At 35.8% G+C, this 27,887-nt stretch overlaps 1 protein-coding gene across 2 annotated transcripts in view; it reads left to right on the forward strand.

Annotated features, from left to right (window-relative positions):
• Window positions 1-27,887, forward strand: part of CSMD1 (CUB and Sushi multiple domains 1) — a 1,197,532-nt gene that overhangs the window by 873,817 nt on the left and 295,828 nt on the right. For both annotated transcript variants that reach the window (XM_063330346.1, XM_063330347.1), the window contains exons 13-15: window positions 19,736-19,918; window positions 21,764-22,090; window positions 25,963-26,157. In XM_063330346.1, coding sequence (XP_063186416.1) covers window positions 19,736-19,918; window positions 21,764-22,090; window positions 25,963-26,157 — 705 coding nt within the window. The remainder of the gene's footprint in view (window positions 1-19,735; window positions 19,919-21,763; window positions 22,091-25,962; window positions 26,158-27,887) is intronic.

Genomic DNA, 27,887 nt, shown 5'->3' on the forward strand with positions numbered 1-27,887 from the left:
AGGATAATGTAACATGGTAATATGACGTTATGCTGTGTAACAATATCCCAGTGATGTCAGGTCAAGAAGTTGGCCCTGGACACCTTCTTGACAGGGCCTAGAGTTGCAGCCACAAAAAAAAGGAATGATAAGGTGAATAATGTGCCTGAGTTTGGCTTATTCCACTCATGTCATGGGTTTGCCACATCTAGAAACAGGTTTTTTATGACTGTTAATGTCCAAAGTGGATTGTTCAGCCAGCTCATTAGGCTGCTTCCGTGCTTGTGTTCCCAACAACTATACCACACTGACATAAAGCAGATGACAGTCAGCTTGAACTTTTAGGTGTGAATGTTTTAGAATTTCATTAAGCTTGAGATTTTTCTCCCATTCAAGCCTGTAAACCTTTTAGTCTGACAAAAATGTTTAATCTTTTGACTTCCAGACTTCTTGATAACCGGTATAACAACATCTGTTTCATAGCCTGCTTAGAATTCACTTTTTATTCCTGCCTCTACATGTTTATATAAACTAAGGAAGTTATTTCACTAGCCTGTCCTTTAGTTCATAACAGTGTTATAAAAGAAATCTGGTGACTCAGTGATGTAATCCCCAGCACTTTATATAATTTGAATTTACTAAGAATTCTTGGAGATGTCAGGAAGTATATCAGCCCCTGCAAGCAGCTGAAAATGTCAAGTTTACAGCCTTAATTTGTATTGACACTCAACTGAGCAGTAAAGCTTTAAGCTCTTCATTATGATGTTGTTTGGAAGAAGATACTTCTTTCCTCCTGAGACTAGCAGAAAAATACTTTCAAAAACGTATATCAGTTGCTCAGGTAAATGTCAGTTGTCTTTTTGCATACAGCTATTATACTTAGTAAACGTTAAATCAGTGCAGTTTTTCACAAACACACAACGAGCTTATAAATGTCATTGCACTACCAATATCGATAATAAAACTTTGTTATTACATGGAGATTTGATAAAACCTGTGCTGAAAGAAATTAATGGGATTAGGCTTTTCTAGGACTCTGACAATTAGATGTGCTTTCAGGGAAATCATTATGTACAGTGTAATGTTTGGAAAGAAAACAGCTCATAGTCATTCACGGAAAACTTTGAGCTTCCAATTTTACTCTGTGCTTCTGTTTCTTTCATCTGTTTCATGTATATTGTTTTCTTTTTGTATTTTGTTCCTATATATTATAATTCAGGCAAATTATTCAAGTGTGTGATTTTTTGGAGGACAGGCAATAAATATATTTCATATTTTATGTGAATATTTTCATATGTTAAAGCTATTTGGTTCTGTGGAGAAGTGTCAGAGAGCTTCACCATAGTATTGTATGAATGAATGAATGTGTTTGTGGTGCCATACATTGCAGGTTAGTTTTGCAGATGAGCGAATGTCAGTCGATCATTTTCCAATAAGAAAGCTTTCCTATATATCTGACCTTCTTAGAGTATGTTGTTCAGGTAAACCTTCATCAGGCATTTATAAGTTTCAACATCCTTGCACTTTCTTGTGTTACTAATAGAGTGAAAAGAGGCATGCTAAGTTACAGATAATTACTGCAACAGTTTTAAAGTAATTTTTAATATAGTGGAGAATATCTTTTGCCGAGTATTGTATATTGGGGTAGCAGACAGAACCCACTTCCCATCTAGAAAATACACATGGACTTGAGAAACATAACATCATGGCCATATGATTTAATTGGTTGAGTGTATTGCATATTAGTATATTAGCGGGCTGTAGCAGGTGTAGCAAGCAGATTGAGGGAGGTCATCCTCCCCCTCTACTCTGCCTTGGTGAGGCCACACCTGGAGTACTGGGGAGCCCACAACTGGACACTCCGGTTCAAGAGGGACAGGGAACTGCTGGAGAGGGTGCAGCAAAGGGCTACCAAGATGACTAGGGGACTGGAACACCTCTCTTATGAGGAAAGGCTGAGGGATTTGGGTCTTTTTAGTCTGGAAAAAAGACGGCTGAGGGGGGATCTTATCAACACTATAAATACTTCAAGGGTGGGTGTCAGGAGGATGGGGCCAGGCTCTTTTCAGTGGTGCCCAGCGACAGGACAAGGGGTAATGGGCACAAACTTGAGCATAGGAAGTTCCACCTAAACATCAGGAGGAACTTCTTTACCCTGAGGGTGGCAGAGCACTGGAACAGGCTGCCCAGAGAGGTGGTGGAGTCTCCGTCTCTGGAGACATTCAAAACCCGCCTGGACGTGTTCCTGTGCAACCTGCTCTAGGTGACCCTGCTCTGGCAGGGGGGTTGGACTAGATGATCTCCAGAGGTCCAACCCCTACCATTCTGTGATTCTGTGGTAAGATCAAATTTCCATCTGTGCCACTATGCTTTATTCAATAATTGCAAACAACAGAGGCTTAGTGAAGAGTATGAAAAGGAGTAAGCATGTAGTCGCACCTTAATTCTTCTTCTCCCTCCTAAATAAACAAAATAACAACACCAAAAAGTCCAGGTTGTTTGAGTACAAATTTGTTAAATAAATGCATTTTATGCCTTTTTTATTTCTATATTAATTGCATAACTCTGCTTTTAATGTCCTATTTTTATTTTATAAGAGCATGTTTCAGAATCTCCAACCAGGTCTTGATATTATTATGCTCAATTATGCTCCACAGACATGAAATCAATGTCTGTTATTCTGTTTACTTCTGACAGGTGTTTCATTGCACTTTGTTCCTTCCACTGAAAAAAACAAACAAACAACGGAACTGAATAGAGTTGAATCTCAGTTGAAAAATAAATCCCAATCTTTGCTTCATAGCAGATAGAGCTCAGTTGAAAGTTGGACAGAACAACTTCTGTCATTTTAAGTAAATGGAAATTTGCAGTAGCGTTTTGCCAGTTAAAACTTCCTCCCTTTGCTGTCCTTTTGATACTCATTTTTAATATAGAAAATGCCACAGTGTATGCACCATGAACTTAGCTGCCCACCTACATTACCTAGGATGGTCCTTTCACTCTTTTCAGCCAACTAATTTGCCTTATATATTTCAGAAAGTGGTGAAATGCTCAGAATGTCTTGTTAAAATCTACAACTGAGATTGTCTGGCATTCTTCAGCGTTCTCCATCAAGTTTCTGCACATGATAGTCTGAAATAAAGATACATCATAGCTAGACAGCAACAGATGAGTTCTTCTTTTGAGCAACACTATGATAAATTCTTATAAAAGTATTTTTGTTACAGTTTTCTGTATTTTTTTTCCCTAGAAGGATCAGGACATAAGAGTTACATTGCCCTTTAGTTTTGAAGGAATTTGAGGCATGACGCATGCATTCTGGTTATAAAAATCAAACTCTTGATTTTAAATGAGCAATAAGTTGGCCTTTCATATTGCCTCCCCAGTGGTGCCACTTAGTTTAGGTTTTATTTTCCTGTCTATGTTACTTTAAGTAACTGTCCTTTTTGCAGTGGTGACAACAGAATTGGTTAAATGATGTGATGGTTGATACAACTTGGACTCTTTTCATAGAATCATTTAGGTTGGAAAAGACCCTTAAGATCATCAAGTCCAACTGTTAACCTAACACTGCCAAGTCCACAAATTCTACCATTGATGTTTTCTTTAAGTATATCCTTCTGAAGAAATGTGTGAATAAGCTGTTGAAAGTGATGTTAGCACTGAAGTAAATAAACTCCAAAAAAAGCATTGTTTTAAAAATCTTCCTGAATATTTAATTTGCTTTTGTAAGGCAAATATTATTACAATATACAACATTATTGTAAATTTTCTGTAAGCAAATATTTATCTAGAAATGTAGGGAAAAAATGTATTTTTTCTAAGGCACCAAAAATTGAAAAAAAATAATAAAACACTTTGTATTTAAGATGCGAATGATTGAAGATGATCTTGCGCTAAGAAACGGACTTTGACTGTCACAGGATTTTCTGTGTGTACATATCATAGAATCATAGAACGGTTTAGGTTGGAAGGGACCTGAAAGATGATCTAGTTTCAAGCCCCCCTGCCATGGGCAGGGACACCTCCCACTAGGCCAGGTTGCGCAAAGCCCCATGCATAGTGTCAGCGTACTGCTAGTTCTTTCTTTGAAACAACACAGGGTAATTCGATACATAAAAAATATTAAACTTACATTCTCATGACAAGCTGAAGAAACATGTTTGACACAAAAAAGACGCTGTATACAAAATCTTGTTTCCAGTTAAGTCTTTATGTCAGCCAATTTTAAAAATTATAGATATATGAAGTGCATTTCACATATTAATATAATTTCAAAGGGTTTGAATATTCTCTCACCTCAAAATTTACCCCAAATTTTTCATACTGTGGTTTTCTTATATGTGTATTAGAATACATTGCATGCTACAAAATGAATTCTGTACATCTTGCACAAAACTTTAGAATAAGTTAGCTTAATGTGTATTCATTGTTATAATATATAAATAATGTAATCTTGTTCTTAAGATACACCCATCTATAAAAACTGGTGTTCTTTTGATCAAACGTAGTGATAAAACCTTGGGAATTGGAGTTCCCTTTATTTTTTGCCTTATTGTTGATTATGTCCATTAAGTTACGTCTGCAGGGAGATGCACAGGATAGTTAAAATTAACAAAGTGCAATAAATTTAAACTATAGATTTAACTGAGTAATCTGCCTTAACTCCCTGTGTAAGGGCTCTCCTTCAGTGACATTATGACCCTCTTAACTGCAACTTAATCTTCTTCAAAAAAAGGAGAATACAAATCCGCTGAGAAGGATTAAACTACAGTAATCTGAGGACAATGGTACACTTCAGTGAGTACTTCTATGTGTCCTTTAGTGTGGCTTGATTTATGAGAGCCTAGAGTTTCTGACTTCAGCTGGTGATCCTTCCTAAATGCCACGTTTAGAACAACCTCTCATTGAAACTATGCCAAATTTTAAAATAATGCACATGGAATACACTAAGTTAGTTCTTCATAAATAAAGAATAATTATAATATTACCAAAAAAATGCATGCAGCTCCATCAATATACTTGTGAGCATCACAATGTGAGGCTGGGGTTATTTGGTTATTGCACCTGATGAAACAGTTCTCCCACAAGAAATGATACATTTTCAATTAACAATCAGCAAATACCAGATAGTTTAACAGTGTCAAGTAGTTGCATTATTTAATAAAACTAATATAAATACAAATACTCATATATATACATAAATGTACATTTGTCTCTTTGTATATATAAATCTGTGCGTAGTCACCTTCTTCTTACAGATTTGAAGTTCATCCAAATTTTATTTGCAAAGATTTTTTTCTTTTTCATAAAAATATGACCAGCTCCTATGAAAACTTTGTCTCCAACTTTAAAGATTGGTTTTAACATTCTTTTAAAAGTTTGATGACTAATTTTCAAATAAAAGTAAAAATACGATATTGTTGGTACACATCACTTTAAAAAATATTTTTACATTCAATGTTGTGTAGTTATTTGTAATTTTTTGTTGTTGATTATTTGTAAACGGATCAATCCTTAACAGTAGTGCTTTGAGAGGACTATTAGAAGCAGTTATAAAACAGATTGCCTTTTTATTGTATGGTCTTAGCAATTAATCTGATAATTAATATAATTCATACTTCTAATTGAACACAAATATGTTCTGACATGAGTTATAATTCATATTTTTATTTTTACTTAGTTTTATATCCTTAGTGTAAGTAATTTCTTTACCTATTAACTTAACTATCAGACATTTTTGGTTTGTGTTTTTCTGCTTTCTATTTGATGACAAAAATATCCTGTATATCATTTAATGTAGTAAGTTTTTTTTTTTACTAATCCATAATAATTGTATTTCCAATTTCACAGCTGACAAACAGAACATGTATATTTTTATCATGAGAAATCTATTCTATTTTATAAGATGATACAGTACAATCAAACATGGCAATATCAGATAAAGAAAAAAGGTGGGTTGTAGGGTAACCATCTGACAAAAAATGAACAGGAAAAGGTAACGAAAAATTAGCTCTGACTGATAATTTTGTGAGAAATAAATAATCTAGGAAACTGTGATGATACCTCGTTTATTAACTGTTTGCTATATTTTAGTAAGTAGTATTTCTTTAAAAAGAAGGAAAACAAAGTAATTTGTAAGAATGAGAAAATATCTTCACTGAGCATCCCTTCCTATGACAAACTTCTATAGTGCAGTCTAGGACCAGCTCGGAGAGACCTGAAATGCACAGAGCTGGAAGGAGCCTTACAGCACAGCAGGGGCTGGGTACTCCTTACAGGAAAAGAGAACTGACAATTTATTTTTTTCCCCAGAAAGTTCCAGAAGGACAATGTCGAGTTTGCTGCAACCCAGAAACTGCCTTGAGACAGCAATTGTATTACTTAATAAAATGTGGCCAGGGGCTGTTTTCTTGCCCTGAGGATACATCCACATAACATGGCCTTGTTTACCCACAGGCAAATTGTGCGTGTGTGAGAGTGTGTGTCTTGGGGCAGGGCAAGAGGATGTTCAGTGTTATTTCAGTGTGTCTATGGTGTGCACGCTGCATTGCAGGTCGTGATTCATGTTTTCTTAGCAAGAAACTGAGAGTATGTACTGAACGCTTTGGGATGTGGTGAGGTATGTCTGAAGACTTAAAGCCTGTGGAGTGGTGCTGGAGGACTGTGTAGAAAACAGGGATGAAAACTTGTTGCAGTCTGTCCCTCCAGTCTGCTGGGAATGGTCCCTGGTGCTTGCTGGTCCCCAGAATCATGACCATGCAGGGTCTCAGAGAGTGCTGGTAGGCATCACCAAGAAGCATGCTAAAGCTTATGCGGTATGGGTGGTTGGAGATCAAGTGCTCAAGCTCACCCTTGTCCCCAGTTTATTTAGCAGTAGAGCTTTAGAGAGTGGCTGGCCTAAGAACAACCTTGGAGGAAAACACATAGCAAGGTCACAGTGGGAAGAGAGACAACTGCATCAGCTCTTCTCTCTTCTTTCTTTACATATTTCCAAGAACATCTCTGTGCTTTCTATTTCTAAAGCTTTCATGTTTCTTTTGGTATTTCTCAGTGAAGACATGCAGTATGTTTTTTTTAGATATTGTTTATTCAATTTAAGTCTAAATGTGTGGTGTTATGGCAGTACCCAGATTAATTAATACCTGTTGTTTAGTTTCCTAAGTTTTTGAAATTATTCATTCATGTAACTTATCATGAAATTGTCGTTCTTTTCATAGCTATGGATATTTGTGTGTGGTGGGTTAAGCGCAGTAGGGGCAAGGTGGGAGAGACATTATCCATATAGCCTTCAAGTGGCCAGACCAGGTGGGACAGTCTTTCCGGAGCTGAGATGCAAGCCCACAGGGTTGAGGGGGAGGGGGAATGGAGGTGCTCTTCGAACTGTTGGAACTGGCAGAGGCAGGCAGTCTGTACACAGTCGGTGCCTCTGTGTCTGCCCGGTCCTTTATCACCAAGGTGCTGGGATACGGGTGTTCCATACAGACTTTCACTTGCACTGGATGTTGTCTGGATCCTTGGAGGCCTGATTATTGTCCGGGTCACTGTAGACCTTCTCCACCACTGCTAATTCCCAGTACAGTGAGTAAGCTTATTTTGTAAAACTGGTATGTTATAAACGATGCAATGGAATTTAGTACAACCCACTTCATGATATTTTTATATAGTAGATTCAACTTAGCTGTTGTTGAGATAAAAAAAAATCTAGAATTTCTTGTTCATGTGCATATTGCCATCTTTTTAAGTTAAACTAGATTCTTACTATCATCTTATTAAAAGCGGTTGGAGCTTTTAGGAATTTGGTGAGGCTATTGATAGGCTTTTTTTAAATACTTTCCCATGAAAAGATAAAAGATGTAGTCAGGTTTGGGTCATTAACCAGTTTCTACATCATTTGTGCCTTCAGTATAGCATTTATTGAATTTCTTAAATATCACTTTGTTGATTACTAAGTATCAAATAGACATAATTCCTAAAGTCACATGATTTCAAATGGACAAATAAATTTGAATCCCAAATACTATTACTAACAGATTTCATACTGATAGTTGTTACTGAAGTAACATCTCTGGGAAATATTAAGCAACAGATTTTCATTCAGACACAAAGATATCTATTGGTAAGATCCTCTGTAAAGAATTGATTTATTTCACTAAAGAGTTGCTTCAAAGTTCTTCAATACTTTATTCTTATAAAGTCCTTTCACCAGCTGTGTGATTTATCCATTCAGCTCATAAACAGACATTAATTTCACACTTTGACTGAAATGGATTTGATATGCAAACACCTCCACCTGTTACAAAGTCAGCATATCCTCCAGAGCAGCCTTTTTACATTTCTCTCTTGTTTTATTAGCAATTTAGATTACAGGAGGTTATTATTATTCAAGACGAAATAATGATTTATCTTTACATTTGAGAAAAACAATAGTTCATAATGCAGAACACCGTCAAGAACAATTTTTAGGCTTTTTCCATTTAATTTATTTGTTGTATGTATGGTAGTATATAAAAGTAAGATCCATTCAGACTCTTTATTAAATGTGTGAATTGCTGAATTAGGTTAACAAAAAGCTATAATGATATCTAATTTAGAATTGTGAGTGTTTGTATGCTCTGTTTTACATCTAAACACTTCTGAGTGTACAATGCTACTCAATTTTATTTTAATCATGAAGAATTAATAGCATTTACTAAAAAATGGATCTTCTAAAATGTGCAGTCTTGGTGTTTTTTGAACATAGGTCATTATAACATTTTACAGCGAAGATTTCTAAGTGCAAAGTATAACGAACTACGTTAAATGGAGTATTTGTGCAGATGAAGCCATATAGTATGTGCTGACTGTAGGTGAAAAACATCATATTAATGCAGTAAATAGCACTGTATATTTTCAGAAAGGAATGAAATTTGAAGAGCAGTACAAATGACCTTCATTGCCCATAGATTTGGACTATAATATGATCTTGATGCTTTAAAAAAATATATTTTATGGCATTTTTAATGATTTTGGGTTTAATTACAGACCAGTCTTCTACTCCCTTGTACCCTTCCCCTCTCCTCTGACTTTCCAGGCCAGCATAGCCATCGCCAATCCTTTCTTGAGTAGGAAATTATGCACTCTTCACAGAAAGATTATAAAGAGCAGTTCCTTTACAATTCATTTTGTAGGCTTGGTATTAGTACAGTGTTTTCAAAAGATCTTTATTTTTCCTTTCAGTGTCCAAAGACTGATTTAGTGCTTAAGGAACTTTTAGAAAGCAGAGTACTATTTACTTTAAAACAAAATCATTACAGTTAGAACATGCAAAGTAATGAATGTTTTGCAGCTATTCTAGCAGTGTTAGTATATAAAATAAATTAAGTACATGCCTCTGTGTAAATACAGATGTAAACTGGTTCCAGTCTATGTCTCTAGGTATGCCTGGGGATGTGTTTTTCCTCTCTTTGGAAAGAAAAATAAAGTTGGGATCATTTCCCTCAGGTAGTGAGTGCGTTTGGGTTTGTTTAGATATCAGGGAGTGGTATTAACATGTGCACACTTGCACAGCCTTCCTCACAGAACCGAGAGTTCAAATACTTTAAAAAAAAATAAATAAACCTTTTGGACTTTTCCTATAAGCACTCACCACATTTCAGTCTTACTGTCTTTGATGATTCCAAGGTCTTGCATTTATTGCCACATTTTATTTTCTAACGTCTATATGGACTCTGAATGCAATTGAAAGCAAAAAATGGGTTTGTACAGTCACCTTTACATAGAACATGATAAAAAACTTGCATTGGCTAATGCTTCTGTTGTGTTGTAGAAAAGTTACTGAGTTTCAGTGAGTAGCATTTCTCAAGCTTATTCAGCTTGCAACTGAACTGTGTTGGACTCATGATTCTAAGTATTGTCATAAACAGTTTCTCATGTACTATTCTGCTAACAGTAGGATGTAGAGAAAAGAGGGGGAATTTTAACGGATTTTAGCAAGAACGGGATGTCAATCAAAACATTCAACTTTTTAAAAAAATTTCATTCATTCTAACAATATGCTCAAGAAGAGTGGTCACAATTTGGCTGGGATTCTCTCCTCATCTGCCAAGACTGCAGTTATATAAAATAAGCGGATATCTTTGGAAAGAGAAGGAAAGTGTGTCTTCCTTAAGTGTGGCGTAGGATTCTCAGGTGTCTGAGAGGACAGCAGCGAAGAAGGAAGGGGGTAAAAAAAAAAACAACCAAAAAAAAAAAAAGAAAAAAGAAAAAGGGGAGGGGGGGAACAGAAAAAAAAAAAAAGGCAAAAAAAAAACCCAAGGAAAAAAAAAATCAAAAAAACCCCATGAAGTAAAGTCTCAAAGTTAATCAAAGAGAGAAACTTTTTCTTAGAGATCTCAGTGGAAATTATACATCCTCAAGAAACACTAAAAGTTTCTGTACTGAGTCCAACCCTGAAGGGCAGGATTTGTCCTGCAAGGACAGAATATAGGAAAGTAGGGCCTAAAGATGCTTGGGGGTTTTTTTTGTTGTTTTTTTTTTTTTTTCCCTTCAGAAGAATATTGTTAGAGCAACACTTCCTCTTCTTGCTTCTTCACTGAATATTTAGAATAAAGTAAAATCAAGTTATTTGGAAGTCCACAGTGCACTAATGTTAGTACATGCAGTTGCAGCGTAGTCACCATTCCTATTTCAAATACCATCAAGGCACCTTTCTTCCGCTTTATCCGTATCTGTGGATAGCTTTCAAAGCTAACATTTTTTCATTTGAGCACTTATTGGTTCTATAACCTGCATTAGAAGCATACCGACCTTGAAGCTCCAACACATCCCACGCATGACATCTTTCAACCTTCCATTTTGTTTCATGAAACTGGACTCATCACTCCTGGTCTTTAAAGAGGAGGATCACCCATTGTAAGGTACAGAAGTGGATACTCAGGGAAAATAAGGTCCTTCCATCTAACATTAATTTTATTTTACAAAATTCTCAGCTTCCATAGGCTTGAAATTTTGATGTTTGCTTTTTTTTTTTTCCTTGAAGAGTATGAGAAAAAGCAGTGCTTATGTAGGTACATATGCACAAGAAAACATGTACACCTGCAATACATGTCACAGGACTTCAGCATCTTGAAAATACTATGGCTACTATCAATTAACTATTTTTCTGTAATATCATTTGTATAACAAATTGTTAGGATTGGCCTAAAAAAAAGTATGTTAAGCTAGTTGAAGCAGCTCTATTGCCTGATGGTAACTCTTTATTTACATTTATGCTTTGAGATACTATCATTATCTAATTTTAATCCATTTAATTCGTGCTAACTTGATTTTTCTATGATGCCAATTCTTAATTAGGATGTCATGTGTTGCTTGCTAACTTAAATGGTTGAAAGAAGTCCAAGTATATTGTGTCAACTAATTTTATAATCTAAAAATCATATTGTTTGTATGACATGACCAATTTTCCATAAAACCATGTTAACTGGTGTTAACTATATTTTCATCTTTTAACCTTTTAGAAATAGACTCCTGTGTTGGCTGTTCCATTACATTGCTTAGGATCAGTGTTGGCTTTACAATCCTATAATTACACAGATCAATTTGCTTTCACTCTTAATGTATTGATAACACATTGATTCTTTTCTAGACAACTACCACGTCTCCCTTGACAGGACTTAATATAATTTTAGGTAAAGATGTTCAAGGATATTCTGTTGTAAAGGAAGATAAAGCATATCACTTTCCCAGTTTGAGGGGACAAATTATGTACACATGCATTTGTATAATTCCTTGGGTCCCCTTTTCTACAGTTTTTGAGACACTATTACATGTGACCTTGTCCAGTCAGCTGGGGGTTCCCTTGTCCTTGTTCTTGAAGATAATTGCTAATAGTTCATAGCCTGATTCAGTTTAAGGACTTTAATGTGAATTTAGTTAGGCCCTGTTCCCTTGAATATGTGTACATTTTCTAAATAGTCCTTAACCTGTTCTTTTCCTATCCTGCCCTTTACTTAATTTTATATAAACTTTTGTTATCTGGCTATGATTATTTTTTTTGTGGAAATGTGAAGGTGTTCTTCATTCTCCTTTCCTGCTAGCAGTTTTTCTTTCTCTTACATTTAATGACTTTCTGCAAGCTCTGTCTTTTGCCTCATTCGATGGTTCACCTTTTCACAAGATTTATCCTTATGTTATTCTGATAATTTTTGAGGCAGCTGCACTTGCTTTTTACTCTACTTCCTATTTTCCACCATAACATGCTAACTTGCATTCCACGGGATACCTTTGGAATAACTTTCGTCTGGGGCACTGCTCAGACTTTTGTATAGACAGGCTCTACTCTTTCTGTTAGTAAAGAAACATGAACTCTGCAATTTGAACAATATGATGTTCCTTATCACAAAACCTTATAATAAAAAAATCTACAGTGAGATCTAAAGCCCATAGCATGTTGATACTAGACAATAATGAATGTTTAAGGAAAAAATGGTGATGTATACAGTGATAAATTGAGAGACACGGGTAATCCCAGAGTACTTCCCCTGTTTCCAGTGATCCATGGCTCAAGTACTTACTCTTTGTCTCTCAATAAGATTTTCTTCCATATATTTATCCAGTCGCTTTTTGAATACATATGTCCACCTCCCCCCCCCTCAAAAAAAAAAGAGATTTTCAGTCTATTTAACTGGTCCTCAGTTATTCAGAAAAAGAAAATTTCCACCCTCACCCCCCCTACTTCCAATGTATCCTGTTTTATATGGAGGAGCAGAACTACTGTCATGGTTTCAACTGGGATAGGGTTGACTTTCTTGCTAGCAGCTGGTGTAGTGCTATGTTTTGGATTTGGGATGAGAATAATATTGGTAGCGCACTAATGTTTTTGGTTGTTGCTAAGCAGTCAAGGCCTTTTCTGCTCCTCACACCACTCTGCCAATGAGTAGGCTGGGAGTGCACAAAAAGTTGGGATGAGACACAGCCAGGACAGCTGACCCCAGCTGACCAAAGGAATATTCCATGCCGTATGAGGTCATGCTCAGTATATAAAGCTGGGAAGAAGTAGGAAGGGGGGCACATTCAGAGTTATGGCATTTGTCTTCCCAAGTAACCATTACATGTGATGGAGCCCTGCTTTCCTGGGGACGGCTCAACACTTGCCTGCCAGTGAATGAATTCCTCGTTTTGCTTTGCTTGCATGTGTGGCTTTTGCTCTACCTCTTAAACTGTATTTATCTCAACCCACAAATTTTTTCTCACTTTTACTCTTCCAGTTCTCTCCCCCATCCCAGCCTGGGGGAGTAAGTGAGCGGCTGCATGGTTCTAGTCGCTGGTTGGGGTTAAACCATGATGACTACATACAGTATTCAACATGCAAATGAAATAGGTATTTGTGTGATGTCAGAATACTATTTTCTGTTTTGTTCACTGTTCCTTTCCTAGGAATTCCTAGCATTTTCAATAGTTTACAGTTCCATCAAATTATCTTTAATATGTCAGAGTTTTCTTGTTCCTGTGTGGTAACTGTCAATTCAGAACCTATCATTATGCCTGCAAGCTCATAATAATTTTTTCCAGACTTGTTTTTATACAATTATTGATAATGAATTTCATCTGCTATTTCAGCAGTCGGTTAGTTGGTATCATAAACTTTTCTGCATGTCATGGTTTGGGCCAGACTGGCCACTGAAACGAATGACAGATGCTCTCCCCGACCTCTCCCAAAAGGGAGAGGAGGAAGAGAGAGAGAGAGAGACTTATGAGTTTAGAAAAAAACCTAAACTACTTTAATGAAAATATTGATAAAATATCAATTCCTCATCTTCTTCCTCATCCCTGTTCAGATTTGGTCTGCATCTGCCTCTGGACATGTAAAATTGATTGTAAACACTTTATTTTTCTGCGTTCTGTAATGGAATATTTAAGTACACAGTAAATATTAAACTTAAAGAACACAGTTGTCAAAAAGGTTTGATTATTTTTTTATTTCTCGAATGGTTTTATTACTTTCAAGGATTTTTATATTATAAGATATGATAAGATATGATGTGTTAGTATTACCAACAAGCCATCCATATACTATGATAGTGAACTGTTAGCTTAAATGGACTTCCTATAAAAAAAATTTCATGTTGTTTTTCTATCTATCTGATTCTTAGGTCATGTTTGTTTTTTAATATTGATACAGAGGCAATAAGGTACAAGCAACAAAAATTAATCTACTGGGTATGATCTGTGGCATTTTTGATAACATCAAGGACAAAACATTTCAGAGAGATTGTGAGAATCTCTTAGAATGCTGCTGGGAACTATATGACCTGTGAAGGAGGCCTTCTCTTTTTATAGTTGGAGACTGATAATAAATTGTACTGTAGAATTTCTTTGAAGAAATTTACTGGAATAATGATAAAATTGTGATCATCTATAAAATTATCGTGTAAGGCACCCTGGGTTTAGGTTTAGGCCAATCTCATTTTAGCTTTAATAGCCACTTTTACAGTGCAATTATGTGCTATCTGAAATATATATTTTTTTTTGAGTTTTGATGTATCATTTTCACTTTCAGTAGCTGTTTCCATGTTCCTTTGCAGGAATCATGTATATAATATCATTCTTTTACCTCTGTCCTCTTCTGCAATACTGAGCATATATCTCTATCCCTTTTCTTTGTATAAGGGTTTGTTCATTTGTGTTTTTAAATAAGATTCCACTGTGTCAGGTTATTACGATAGCTAACGCAGGGAGGTGTGAAGAATAAGAAGAAATTAACTAAATGATCAATTTTCTTGTTTTAAAACAAGAATTTCTGTGGCTTGTCATATAAGAGTTTAGATGTTAAACTGAAAGGTCCTATCTGACATGGAAATAAACTTCCAAACTGTCTTTCCCCCCCCCCGCCCTTTGGTAAATGTATACCTGTGTTGTTTCTCTCCTTCCCTTAAGCTATCTTGACTACATCTAGGATGATAATTATGAAATGTTATCATATACATCATTTTAGGTTTTAGAGGTATTGACTTTAACGTTCTGATAGACTTTGAACTACTGAAGTTTATTTATGTATCTCTTCTTTGAAACAATGGATTGTTGTCTAACCCATGTGTTTAAAACAGCTATTTAATTTAAATTGTGTTTATACATCTGAGTTATTAAAGCATTAATACTATACTGGTAAAAGTTATGTCTAGGTACAGATTTAGTGATTTGATGACAATCACTAATATGTAAGCTAGAATATTGGACAGTGTGAATGAAAACATTGTGGCATTATGAATTTCATTTTTACTGTGTATTTGTAATCTAGTAACAAGGGGAAAAAAAGGTAAACCACTACCATGATTAATAAATTCAAGACTTCCAAATGTTATAATCTATGAAGTATTTTATTATATATTTCAGATACGTGGGTCAAAGTAATGCAAAGCCTATTCATCAAAAAGACTTGAATTGCAATGTGTCACCTTTCAAATAGTAGTCACAATACTTATTTAGATGTCACTTCAGAATTGCCATATTTCTTCCTTTGAAAGAAAACAAAGCAACAGAAATATCTTTGGTTAAATTTAGAGGGATGTGATCTTCTCGTCAGAAATGTAATCTTGTCATTCTTCCAACATTAAAGAGAGAATATTCCTTGAAACTGAGTAAATATTTCTAGTTTACAAACAAGAGGAAAAGTCTCTTTCCCCAGGCTACTGAAAAAGAGTACATGAAAACCAGAAACAATTGAATAAAGGTCAATGTTTATATTTTGGTAGCCAGAGGAAGCTGGTGTTTAAATTTGAGCTTGATAGCTTATTTGCAAACATCATGAAGTTCACACAGCTCTAAGGACTCAGATCAAAAGAAGTGCAACATTGAATAAGTACACAGAATTTTCCTAAAGGAATAGAGTTTTTATTGCCACACTTTAAATAGGTTAGCATAGCTTTTATTTCCAAGTTTGTCGTTTTAAAAACCTTCTTTGTCCCATAGGATTTCTCTGAGAGCTCAAACTGACTTGGTCAGAAGAATGTTCTCTTTTTAGCAAACAGCAATTTTTGAAGCAAAATAATTGGTGCATGCGTTGAAGTAATAGGCACAATGCACCTCAACTGAATTTAGACATTTTAAATATTTGTTCTCTGACCAAATCAGTGGAAATTGGACAGGTATCAGAAGAGACAATGAAACAGAAAACTGCATTAAATCCCAAAGCACAGAAAAACGTTGGGAATCATTACATGCCTGTATGACTCTAGATCTAGTTATAAACAAATAGGATTCTTTATTTATAAATACAAACCTCTGAATTTGGCCTTCTCTGTCTTCCCTAAGTTTTGGTCTGTCATTTATACATGTGATAGGAATCTAGCTCTTTACTAAAGAGTTTATAGAGAGCTTGCATCTGACTTAATCTGCTTTGTTCTGTCACTCTCTCATGATTTCCTGAATACTAAGAAAGTAAATATTAAATATTGTGTTTTGCTACTGGCAGAATTTTTACATGGATTTATATTTTACAATACTTTAATAAAAAATTTTAAAATTTGGACGTTATAACTGAGACTTCTACTAAAAGTTTATATCTTTTTATGGGGAAGGGAAGCTTTATCACCTTAACCACTACAGACCTACAATCAGTCTATCTGTGAGAAATACAGTTGTCTAAAAAAAACAGCCTTTGGGGGTTTTTGGTATTTTTCAAATATCTTGTAAGGAAATTGTCTAATGCGTGCATTAATTAATATTAATACAAGAGCAAAGACAGATATTGAGCTGAAAAAGGGCATGGAAAGTAAGTTGTGTGTTATTTTTGATTTTGTGGTGTGAAAACGGCAGATCTTTGTCTCACTGTAATATTAATTGGTAGAATATTAATTGGTCTAAAATGGTGGTATTACAGGATAAACACCTGTAATGTAATATGAATAGGAATAATATGATACGCATATTATAGTAAATCTCCATACCAGGAAATTTATGTGAGACTGGAAGATAGAAGTGAAAGCTATTCATTGAATAGCATTGAATTGGATGGGCACTTCCTGTCAACCTGAATAATTTGTTTTTGACTAGAGAACGTTTTCTGTTGAGGATAGATTGTCTTCAGTTCACAGTTTGAGAGGATGGAGAGTTCTAGAGCTGGATGGAATTTTCAAGCTTTTTATTGTCAAAATGCAAATGAGACACCCTTAGAAGTGTTTTATAAATTTGTGACATTTGCTGACTTGTTTTTATGTTGAACAAACAAGCACACACCCTGAAAGCTGAAATAGAAGTAAAATAAATAAAATTCATTTTGACGTTTTTGTGAGTTATGTGGCTTTCCAATGTAAAATAATTTGATTTAACAATTCCTTCTAATGTATTTTGAGACAACTTAAAATTCATCATTAAAATATTTTTTGAGACAGGTTTTATTAAACCTTTATTTTTCCAAAGAATAAAACTATTTTTAAAAATGTTTGACCTGAAATTTGCTTTTATATTTTTCAACTGCTTGTTTGTGCTTCCAAATCTGATATTTAAAAATCCAAACTATATCTCCAACCCAAGTAAAACTGGGCATTCTTTGATGAAGGGTGATACATTATTTGCTTAATCTCCAAGAATGAATTTATCTTTCATTTCTAGTAAGAACTCAGTTCACGCTGAAGACATACTGGACCAGTTTCCTACGAAAACAGAATTTTCAACCTGCCAGAAAACTTAATTCAAAGTAATTTCTGTTAAAAGTTTTGGTTCACTGGTCCATACCCCTGTCCTAAGGCTTGCTGTATCTTCTGAGAGTTAGAAAGCATCCTGATCTGTCTTCTACTTCAGTAAATTCATTAATTAAAGATATTTTGATACTTCCTCTGTAGACCATGGAAAGAAACACTTGTTTTCTTTTACGGCATAAATCTTAAGCAATGCCTTTGCAAAACTTTGCAGAAATTTTCCATCCTTACACTCCTGCCTGATCGGGATTGCCCTGATCTTCAAGACATGACAGGATTTTGGAAATGAGTGTTTATGATCAGTCTCACATGCTGGGTTAGATACAACTTTGCTATCAGTGGAGGAGATGAACTTTTAAAATGCGATTTAAATGTGGATTCTGATTTCCTGTAGCTCCCCATGTTTTCTTATAGGACGTAGCGCTGTGGATAGCTGGAAACACACAGGTTTCCAGTGCTCCACTGGGGCCGTAGGAATCAATGTCTCAGTAGGAGCAGGCAGGTGAAACTACATTAAAGCATTTGTAAATGCATATAATTTTGAATTCTTTTTTAAAAGTGTTGTTTATGATACTGCTCTACTGGTGTTTTGTTATATTTCTGTACTGGACTTTTTGGAAAATGTTTTCATTCATTCGATACATTCTAGCTTTCTGGTAAGACAAATATTTAAATAAAACAAGGGAGTCTAGAACTGCTTTGGAATCATAGATGGAATAGGTACTCCTAATTTTCTCTTCAAAGTTTGATTTTAAGATTACTAAGAAAAAAGCGTACCTCTTTTTATCCTGATGAATAACCTGTTAGTTTATGAAATGCGTGGCATATCTTTCTGAACATGCCTGTTAACAGTCTGTTCACAACTGCTTTAAGGCTGTAAGCATAGTGGATTTACTTCACATATCATAATGGTGCCATCCTGCATCTTAAAATTGGTGTTGGAGTTAGCATGTCAAGATATACACTTCTGCCAGGATTTAACATTAGTAGATTTAACAATATTTGATGGCAGACATTTTAAATGGTGTTAAATTATATTAATATTTAATATGATTCAGTGAGTTGAATTTTCTTCTTATCTTGAATGTTTCAGATTTCAAACCTTTGATTCAACTGGGAAAAATTTAAACAATAAGAATTTTATTGCTTTTTACATTATTTTACTATAGTTGTAGTAACACAGTTTGTAGAATCAGAAGTGCTTTGTTATTTTTTCTGCTCAAATGGAAATTACCAAACTGCTTTAAATTTAATGGCAAAGAAAACAGAGTCTTCATTTTTGATGGACAGCTGTGCGTATAGTAATTTGTAAGGTGGATCAGCATTTCTATAACAGGCAATTAATATTTACATTTCCTTTCCTAATATTCTTCTTACTCATAAATTTCATAAGACTCAAGGTTTTTATATTCTTATCTTGTATATGTACATTCAATATCTACAAATTAAGTAGTTTAAATAGCAGATCTCCTAGAGAATTTCTAGGAAGTATAATCCAAAATTTAATCTATTTTCAGCATAGCTAAATGCAGCTGGGAAAAATGTGACTCTAATTTGAAATATGAGATTAAGAAATAATTCTTCAGTGTTTTTTCTTATGTATTTTAGTGCTTAAAATGAAATTCATTGACACTATCAGTAAATGGTATACTTTTAATCATATTGCTAATAGCCTTATAAATGGAGATGCAGATATGAGAGTTAAGATAGATTCCTTATTCCTAGTACTTCATTACCATAAATGGGATCTACACATAGTGTGTCACCATGGTTAGAATGGAGACTATGGCTTTATAATTTTACCTTCAAATACGCTGTAATTCAGTGAAGTCATTCAGTTAAATATGAGTATTTTGTTGTTTTCAGCAATGCAGGTATGGAAGCGATTAGCTTATGAAAAGACTTTAGATCCTAAGTCATTTTAGAGGCAGTTTTACAGCGTTTACTGCTAGTTACGTTCAGCTGTAAATATTAGTTTAAGGTGTAATGCCAAATATTTTGAAAGCTCTTTTGATACTGCCGTATAAATAGCTTGCAAATATATTTTCCTTATTATTGTGTTTGGATTTTTTTATATTCAGAAATTGAAAAAGGAGGTTGTGGAGACCCTGGAATTCCATCATATGGAAAAAGGACTGGCAGCAGTTTTCTGCATGGAGACACGCTTACCTTTGAATGTCAAGCAGCTTTTGAACTGGTGGGAGAGAGAACGATTACATGTCAACAAAACAACCAGTGGTCTGGCAACAAACCCAGCTGTGTTTGTAAGAATTATTACTTTTTTTCTGTATCATTTTTCTGACCTTAGCCTCTTGCTTTTCTTAGCATTTGTGACTAGCCAGCAGGAAAACATTTCAAAAGACCTTGAAGACTTTTTGAGTCACATGGGTTGTTTTAGGAGTCTCAATAGTAGCTCATTTATGAGGAAGATCACGTAGGACTGTTTTAGAATGTTCTTTCCCCTCGTTTTATATTTAATTGAACCACTTAACACTCTTAATGTAAATGTGTGTTGAATTAGACTCTAAATGAGCAATTCCTAATAGCATATAAGTGTTCAGAAGGACTCTTTGGCACATACACATTGATTCTGGCAGTGTAAAGCAGCCTGCAGATCCACGTAAGAAAAGATTGGATTTTTTTTTTCTGATACCCCAATAAAGCACAAAAATGAATCTAAGGAATATAAGGATATCCAACGTGGAAAAAGGGTAGGTAAAATCATTAGTTGTGAATTTTTTTTAAGAGATAAAATATGTTTGTAGGTAAGCTTGTAGATGGATTTAAATAGAGAGGTGGTGGGTTTTGTTCGTTTTTGGTTGTTTTTTTTTTTTACTTTTCTTTTTTCTTCTTCTGTGGTACCATGGAGTAACATTCAGTACACAGGTATGTTAGGCACTGCAGTTGTCCAGACCACATTACCTTTTCCTATGAAGAGTCTTGTAATTTAGTACTGGATTTTCAGCACAACCTTAGGGAGGTGTGTGGTTCTACTTGTACATACATATATTTTGCAGCTGTGTTGGTACAGGACTTACCAAGCTGAGTAAACTTGCACTGGCCTGGGAGAGGTCTCTATATGCCCATGCAATGCTGAAATATGTCTAAGCATGTAAGGCCTGGGCATGGATTCAGTGCAGCTTCAATTCCCTTTGAAGACAGAATTTGCATTTCTTTATGGTTCTGTATTGCATCTTTTGGCAATAGTGGGGAATATTTTACTGTGCTCCACTGTTTGATGTGCCCGTGCCCTATGAAATATATAGAATCATAGAATGGTTAGAGTTGAAAGGGACCTTAAAGATCATCTAGTTCCAATGCCCTTGCCCTGGGCAGGGACACCTTCGGCTAGACCAGGCTGCTCAAAGCCCCATCCAGCCTGGCCTTGAACACTTCCAGGGATGGGGCATCCACAGCTTTCCTGGGCAACCTGTTCCAGTGTCTCACCACCCTCACAGTAAAGAATTTCTTCTTAATGTCTAATCTAAATCTAAACTCACAACATCTAGTTACAAACATTGAGTTCAGTTTGACATGTTTGGAGAGCTCAGTAATGTTATTCTTTGTATTAATGAATATGCGGTGAGCCTTCCTCTTTCTGAATATACTGTACTTCTAACTAAAATACCAGCCACAAGCTCATGCCTCTGAAATCAGTTAGGAATTGTCGTGATGAAAATTGGCCCAAAGGAGTGAAAAAGGAGGAGAGCTATGAATCTTTTTTTTTTTTTTTAATTGCCCTGTGCTATTGTAAGGAAGCTAGGGGTAAAATAAATTTGTACTGTATACTCTTAAGAGTTCTGGATTGAGGGACATCTGAATTTCTACTATTATTTGTATCAGTATGAACTCTGTGTACTACAGACAAAACTGTCCCTTGTGCTTGATTTTTTTGACTGATAAAAGGTAAAAGCCTGGTGCAGTCACTTAGCCTCACTTGGGGAAATAAAGGCTGACATATTGGAGAAATTTTGTAAGTCTTAAACATTTCCATGCGGCACGTGTAATAGTTTTGACATCAAGACTTGCACAATTTTCCACGGAAAATAAAGACAAGCATTTGTAATGTTTCTGGATAGTGTTCTGAGAATCTGTTGTTGTTTCCTTAGTCTCCTGTTTCTTCAACTTCACCACACCATCTGGAATTATTCTTTCTCCAAATTATCCTGAAGAGTATGGGAACAATATGAACTGTGTTTGGTTAATTATCTCAGAGCCAGGAAGCAGAATCCATCTGATTTTCAACGACTTTGATGTAGAACCTCAATTTGACTACCTTACAGTGAAAGATGATGGGATTTCAGATTTACCACCTCTTGGCACTTTTTCGGGCAATGAGGTTCCGTCTCAGTTGGCTAGCAGCGGGCACATAGTAAGACTTGAATTTCAGTCGGATCACTCTACCACTGGAAGAGGATTTAATATCACTTACACAAGTAAGAACCTCTGCTTTTATTTGATGCCTAGTGTTAAAGTCAAGCTATCTTTCTTCAAAATAATGAAAAATAGAACAAGTTTTTATTTATAATACAGAAGTATATTGTAATGCTTGTATAATTGCACTGCTTTCAGCTGTCTTCCTAATATTCATTAGCTTATCTGAATCTTTATCATTTATTTATTTTAATTGTGATAGTGCTGAGGAATTATCTTCATTATTTAAGGGACTTTTTGGTTGACACGGCATAAATGCAGAGCACGTAACTAAAGCCCAGGTCATTCAGATCAAAGCATCCAGTGCAAGTGATTTAATACGCCTCTCAACGGAATCAGCAGGAATAAGTTCACAGAGGTTTTAAGCTTAGATCCCAAATGTGGAGTTCTTCATTTGAAAAGCGTAGAACTCTAAAAAGAAGCTAGAATATCATTGCAAATAAATAGCTCTGGGAACCTGCTTTGCTTTTGCATTTTATCTTCCAGTTAGATGGTGTGGTATCTAAGAATACAGACTACTACTAATGTAGATCTCTTTTCTGGGATACACATAATAGTTACTCTCTGGTTTTTCTAGCGTCTAAGAACATAGCTGATCTCATGCAGAAGTCTTTCCTATAGAAGTGCACTAATTTAAGAATCCTTCTTTCTGGCTACAGTTACTTTAAGAATTTTAAGAATGTAATATCTTTAAGAATGAAATTCTCAAATGCACAAAATCTAGTTGCAACTGGTCAACGAGATCAAAAGTTGTTAAATGTGGACCTAGCAGTCATATACATACAGAGAGCAACCAAAAGCATAAGTCTTTTTTGTTTGGGAAACGAGGCTAAAAAATAACTGGTTACAGATGGCCATCAGTTCTCTTGTTCATATGAAAGAATGTTACTCAACAGTACTCTCAATTGAAAACTCTAGTAACACCATCGTCATGTAGGAAGCATTATTACATTTGTCATAGACTGCTAACTTTCCTAGAAGTTTTATTAGTCATTCAAAGACATTACTTATATGGAGATCATCTTTTTGGTTGAAGAAATTATTTACTAAGGTTATAGAAGAAGTTAATTGACAATAAAGCTTTCTTTGTCACATCTTGCACTGTTCCTATCTTGTGTCAATTAAGATAATCAATTAACGGTGTTTGTTCATGGACAAGGTGTTTCCTTGCATTATTTAGAAAGATGCTCCATATAAAACTGGAATTAATGGATTGCAACCCTTTTTAAGTCTTAGATGCCTAAATGTTCCTTTGCTTTTAGAGAAAGGGATAATTGTCCTTTGAAAAGTGACAGGAAGAGAAAAGGGAGATCCTCACCTAGATAACTAAGATGAAACTGTAGAGATTAAAAGATTTACCAGAAAATGTGAGGCCTGAATTCTAGGTCTGCTTCTGTCTGAGCTTATTCAGATCCCTTTTTCCATATGCTATTCTACTAAAGTAAAGACAGACCGTAATAAAGACAATCTTTACTACTTCTATTTGAAGCTGGAGAATGCAGTCAGGAATACAGTATTGACGGATCAAACTCCCTGAGAGTCCTGGTTACCTAGGTATTATGTAAAAGAGCTTCCCACCATACTTTTCTTATTAGAGTAGGTGTTACCACTGAGCTTCATACACCTCTTCTGTGCTAGAATTATCTAAGAGCACATATGCCTCCATAGTGGAAACTGAGATGACAAATGGGAGTGTCCCTGTTTCATTAATCCTTCGTGTTCATAGGAAATGGTTAGTTTAAGTTCAACCAAAGTCCTATTACTTCTGGACCTCCTATGTGTTGCAGGGAAAAAGTGCTCCACTCATGTGGTTTAAATCAAATCAGGATCAAAGCAGTTTATTGATTTATTAATAAAACATAACTGACAATCAGTGAAATGTTGATGCAGGATCAATACCAGCAATTCAACAAATAAATCACAGTGTTAGACACTTACAAAATCTTAGAATCATAGAATATCTCGAGTTGGAAGAGACCCATAAGGATCATTGAGTCCAACTCACTGCTCCCTGAAGGACTACCTAAAACTAAACCATATGACTAAGAGCATCAGCCAGACACTCCCTGAACTCTTGACAGACTTGGTGCCATGACCACACTTGATGCCTCCTTGTGCTGCCTGGTTTGTCTTAGAATCACAGGATTGTTTAGGCTGGGAAAGACCTTTAAGATCGTCAAGTCAAACCGTTAACCTAACACTGCCAAAACCACCACCAGATCATGTCCCTAAGCCCCACGTCTACACATCTTTTAAATACCTTCAGGGATGGTGACTCAATCACTTCCCTGGGGAGCCTGTTCTGACGCTTGAGAACCCTTTTGGTGAAGAAATTTTCCCTAATATCCAATCTAAACCTCCCCGGTTTAGGGGGCCATGAGGCCATTTCCTCTTGTCCTATCGCCTGTTACTTGGGAGAAGAGACTGAACCCCACCTTCCTACAACCTCCTTTCAGGTAGCTGTAGAGAGCAATAAGGTCTCCCCTCAGCATCCTTTTCTCCAGACTAAACAACGCCGGTTGCCTCATCTGCTCCTCATAAGACTTGTTCTCCAGACCCCTCACCAGCTTCGTTGCCCTTCTTTGGACGTGCTCCAGCACCTCAATGTCTTTCTTGTAGTCAGGGGCACAAAACTGAACGCAGTACTCGAGGTGCAGCCTTACCAATGCCAAGTACAGGGGAACGATCACTTCCCTAGTGCTGCTGGCCACACTATTTCTAATACAAGCCAGGGTGCTATTGGCCTTCTTGGCCATACTGCTGGCTCATATTCAGCCTGCTGTTGACCAGCACCCCCAGGTCCTTTTCTGCTGGGTAGGTCTCCAGCCACTCTTCCCCAAGCCTGTAGCGTTGTGTGTGGTTGTTGTTACCCTGGTGCAGTACCTGGCACTTGGCCTTGTTGAACCTCATACCATTGGCCTCGGCCCATTGATGTGGCCTGTCCAGATCCCTCTGTAGAGCCTTCCTACCCTCAAACACTACCGCCCAACTTGGTGTCACCTGCAAACTTATTGAGGGTGCACTCGATTCCCTCATCCAGATCATTGATAAAGATTTTAAATAGAACAGGTGCTAATACTGAGCCCCAGGGAACACCACTGGTGACTCTTAACAAGTATAAATTTGTAAATACCTTTCCACTGTAATCCATCCTTATCCTGGCCTGCCAAGATTTTCATACATACTTCCCTCTCACCGGACATACGAGTTTCAAGCACTCACCTCTTTTCCCTGAAGTGGGTCCCCTTACTTGCGCACACCTCCTGAAAGGCATGGAGGTCCCCTAGCTTTACGTGCACCCACATGCTCCCTGCAACTCGCTGATCGACGTACTGGTGAGAACACCCACCCTCCAGTAAAGTCACACACACATGCATGTGGAGATGTGGGTTGCACCCTTTGTTGCCACCCCACTAGATGGAAGCAGACTGCTCTGAGCATCCCACTGGGAGGTTGCTCTCTATGGCCTAGGCAGTGGCTACAGTTTTTTAGCAGTAGCCTGTATTTCTGTCAGTTAGCTGCAATGTGAAACCACACTTCTCATTGTGTTAGAGGCAAACAGCTGGAGTTTGTCCAGAGGGAAATTTAAGCAAAGTTTTCTTGTGTATCTAAGCCACAAATAACTAAAATGTTTCAGAATTTGAACTATATTGCATTTGAGTGAATGTCATTGGATTTAATGCTGACTTTGTTGAGGATTTTTCTATACTTTCAATTGTATTATAATCTTGGTATTTATCAAATGTTATTCCCTTCTACAAAAAAAAAAGAGACATCGTTAAGTGGGGAGTTGTTATTATTTGTATTATTATTATTGCTGTTGTTGTTGTTAATTTGATTGTTGTTACTACTATTTTTATCATGTTTTTATCAGCCTTTGGTCAGAATGAGTGCCATGATCCAGGCATTCCTATAAATGGGAGACGTTTTGGAGACAGATTCCTTCTGGGAAGTTCTGTTTCCTTTCACTGTGATGATGGCTTTGTGAAGACCCAAGGTTCTGAATCCATAACATGTATTATGCAAGACGGAAATGTAGTATGGAGCTCTACCGTCCCACGTTGTGAAGGTAATATTTACTTCGCACCTACAGTTTGAATAATGGAACTATTTAAATTTAGCTTACTTTTTACATTTCACACATAAATAAGACTGCTTTAGCTGAAGTTATTAATTTGTCTTATTCTAACACTCCTCCAGTCAAATGAGAGAGCGATAAAAGAAACAATATAGCTTGCTTTTATATTCTTGGAATAAATTAGCATTCTAAAAATCTGGTTGCTATTCTTTTCAAGTTCTCATCGTCACCATCATTACTCAGTTGTGAGTTATAGCTGTTATAACAGTTTTGGCTGTAGCATGCTGAAGAACATAATTATCTACCACATAGAAAAGTGAAGTAAAGTTTCTGTTTAAATGCCCTTTTTAAAAATTTGCACCTTTAATTTTCTCAGAACAAAAGTATACCTGAATTTCTGCATGTAACATATTAACCTGCAGTATATTTTTTCCTGAGAAATATAGTGAAAATCGGAGCTATGTTTAATATTCATTATATTCCCCGAAAAATTCCCCATCTGTTTGCTTGTTCTTGCCTAGATGAATAAACAGGCCAAGATGAGCTCTACTTAAGATTAAATCTCTCTTTAGTACGTAATACAGTGAGAAAAAAAAAAAAAAAAGTAGGTTAGTTCCTTGATGCTTAATAGTGATGGCTCCTAAGGCAAGATGCATGAATGTATTTAATAAACAGCACGAGCTAAAAGTAGTGTTCAATAATTTATATGTATTTTAGTAAACAATAGATATATAGTCAGACAGTCAAATAAGTTATACTTTTTTGAAGAAACTAATCCAAACTTTCTAATCGATGTAAATCTCACACCTCCATTAATTTCAGTGTCTTTACAGTAACTTAAAGATCTGAATCGTATCATTTTTATGGGTTTTTGTTATTTGTGTAATTTGACCACTCAGTTCTCAGAAGATTGTACCTTTCTAAGACAATTTAGAGGTACTAGAAAAAACATGTTAGCAACCTGGTAGAAGTAGTGCATGTGAACCTAGATGTTGTACTAGCAGGATTTCTTACCCTGATTAAGCCAATGAGTTATGCAGTGGAGCAGGTATTTTTGCATAGAGCAAAACCAGCCCATTCCAAAGCAGGGAGCAGGGCAAGGTTCCAGCAAATGATGTTTTCTCATTTTGAAACTCTATACAAAGTATTGAGTGTAATCTTTGTGTAATTTTATTTCCACAAACACATAGATAAAGGATCCAAGATGAGCACTTTGAGGAAAAAAAACGATAGAGAGAACAAATACAGAAATGACTCTTTAAGAAAATACATAAGTACCATTCACTTATCCTTACTTTGAACCTTACAGGATGTTCACCTAGATTTTATTGAGGAAAATGTTAAACTATTAGACTCTTTTTTAAGATTTTGTCTATTGTTTGTTTTGGTATAGAAGGAAGTATAGTTCTTTTAAGTTACATTCAGGATGTGTTCCTTTCTGATGTGGATTCTCTTCCTAGCTTATAATTGAAGGAATTTCTGGATTAGAATTACAGTATGGACCAAGCATGCTTGCTACTTAGTTTAGAGATAGTTTAGTTTGCTTCTAGTTGTCTGAGATTTCTGAGCAACTGTTGTTTTTTGTTGTTGTTGCTAAGCTCTACGTCTTTGTATATTTAACAGTCTCTATAAGCAACACCCGAAATACATGAAGTGATGTGTTATAATCAGATGGGGGTCAACAGTCTTCTGGTTGTTCTTATTTTTAATATGAAAAAATT

Source organism: Chroicocephalus ridibundus, chromosome 3, assembly GCF_963924245.1.
Source record: "Chroicocephalus ridibundus chromosome 3, bChrRid1.1, whole genome shotgun sequence".
NCBI lineage: Eukaryota > Metazoa > Chordata > Aves > Charadriiformes > Laridae > Chroicocephalus > Chroicocephalus ridibundus.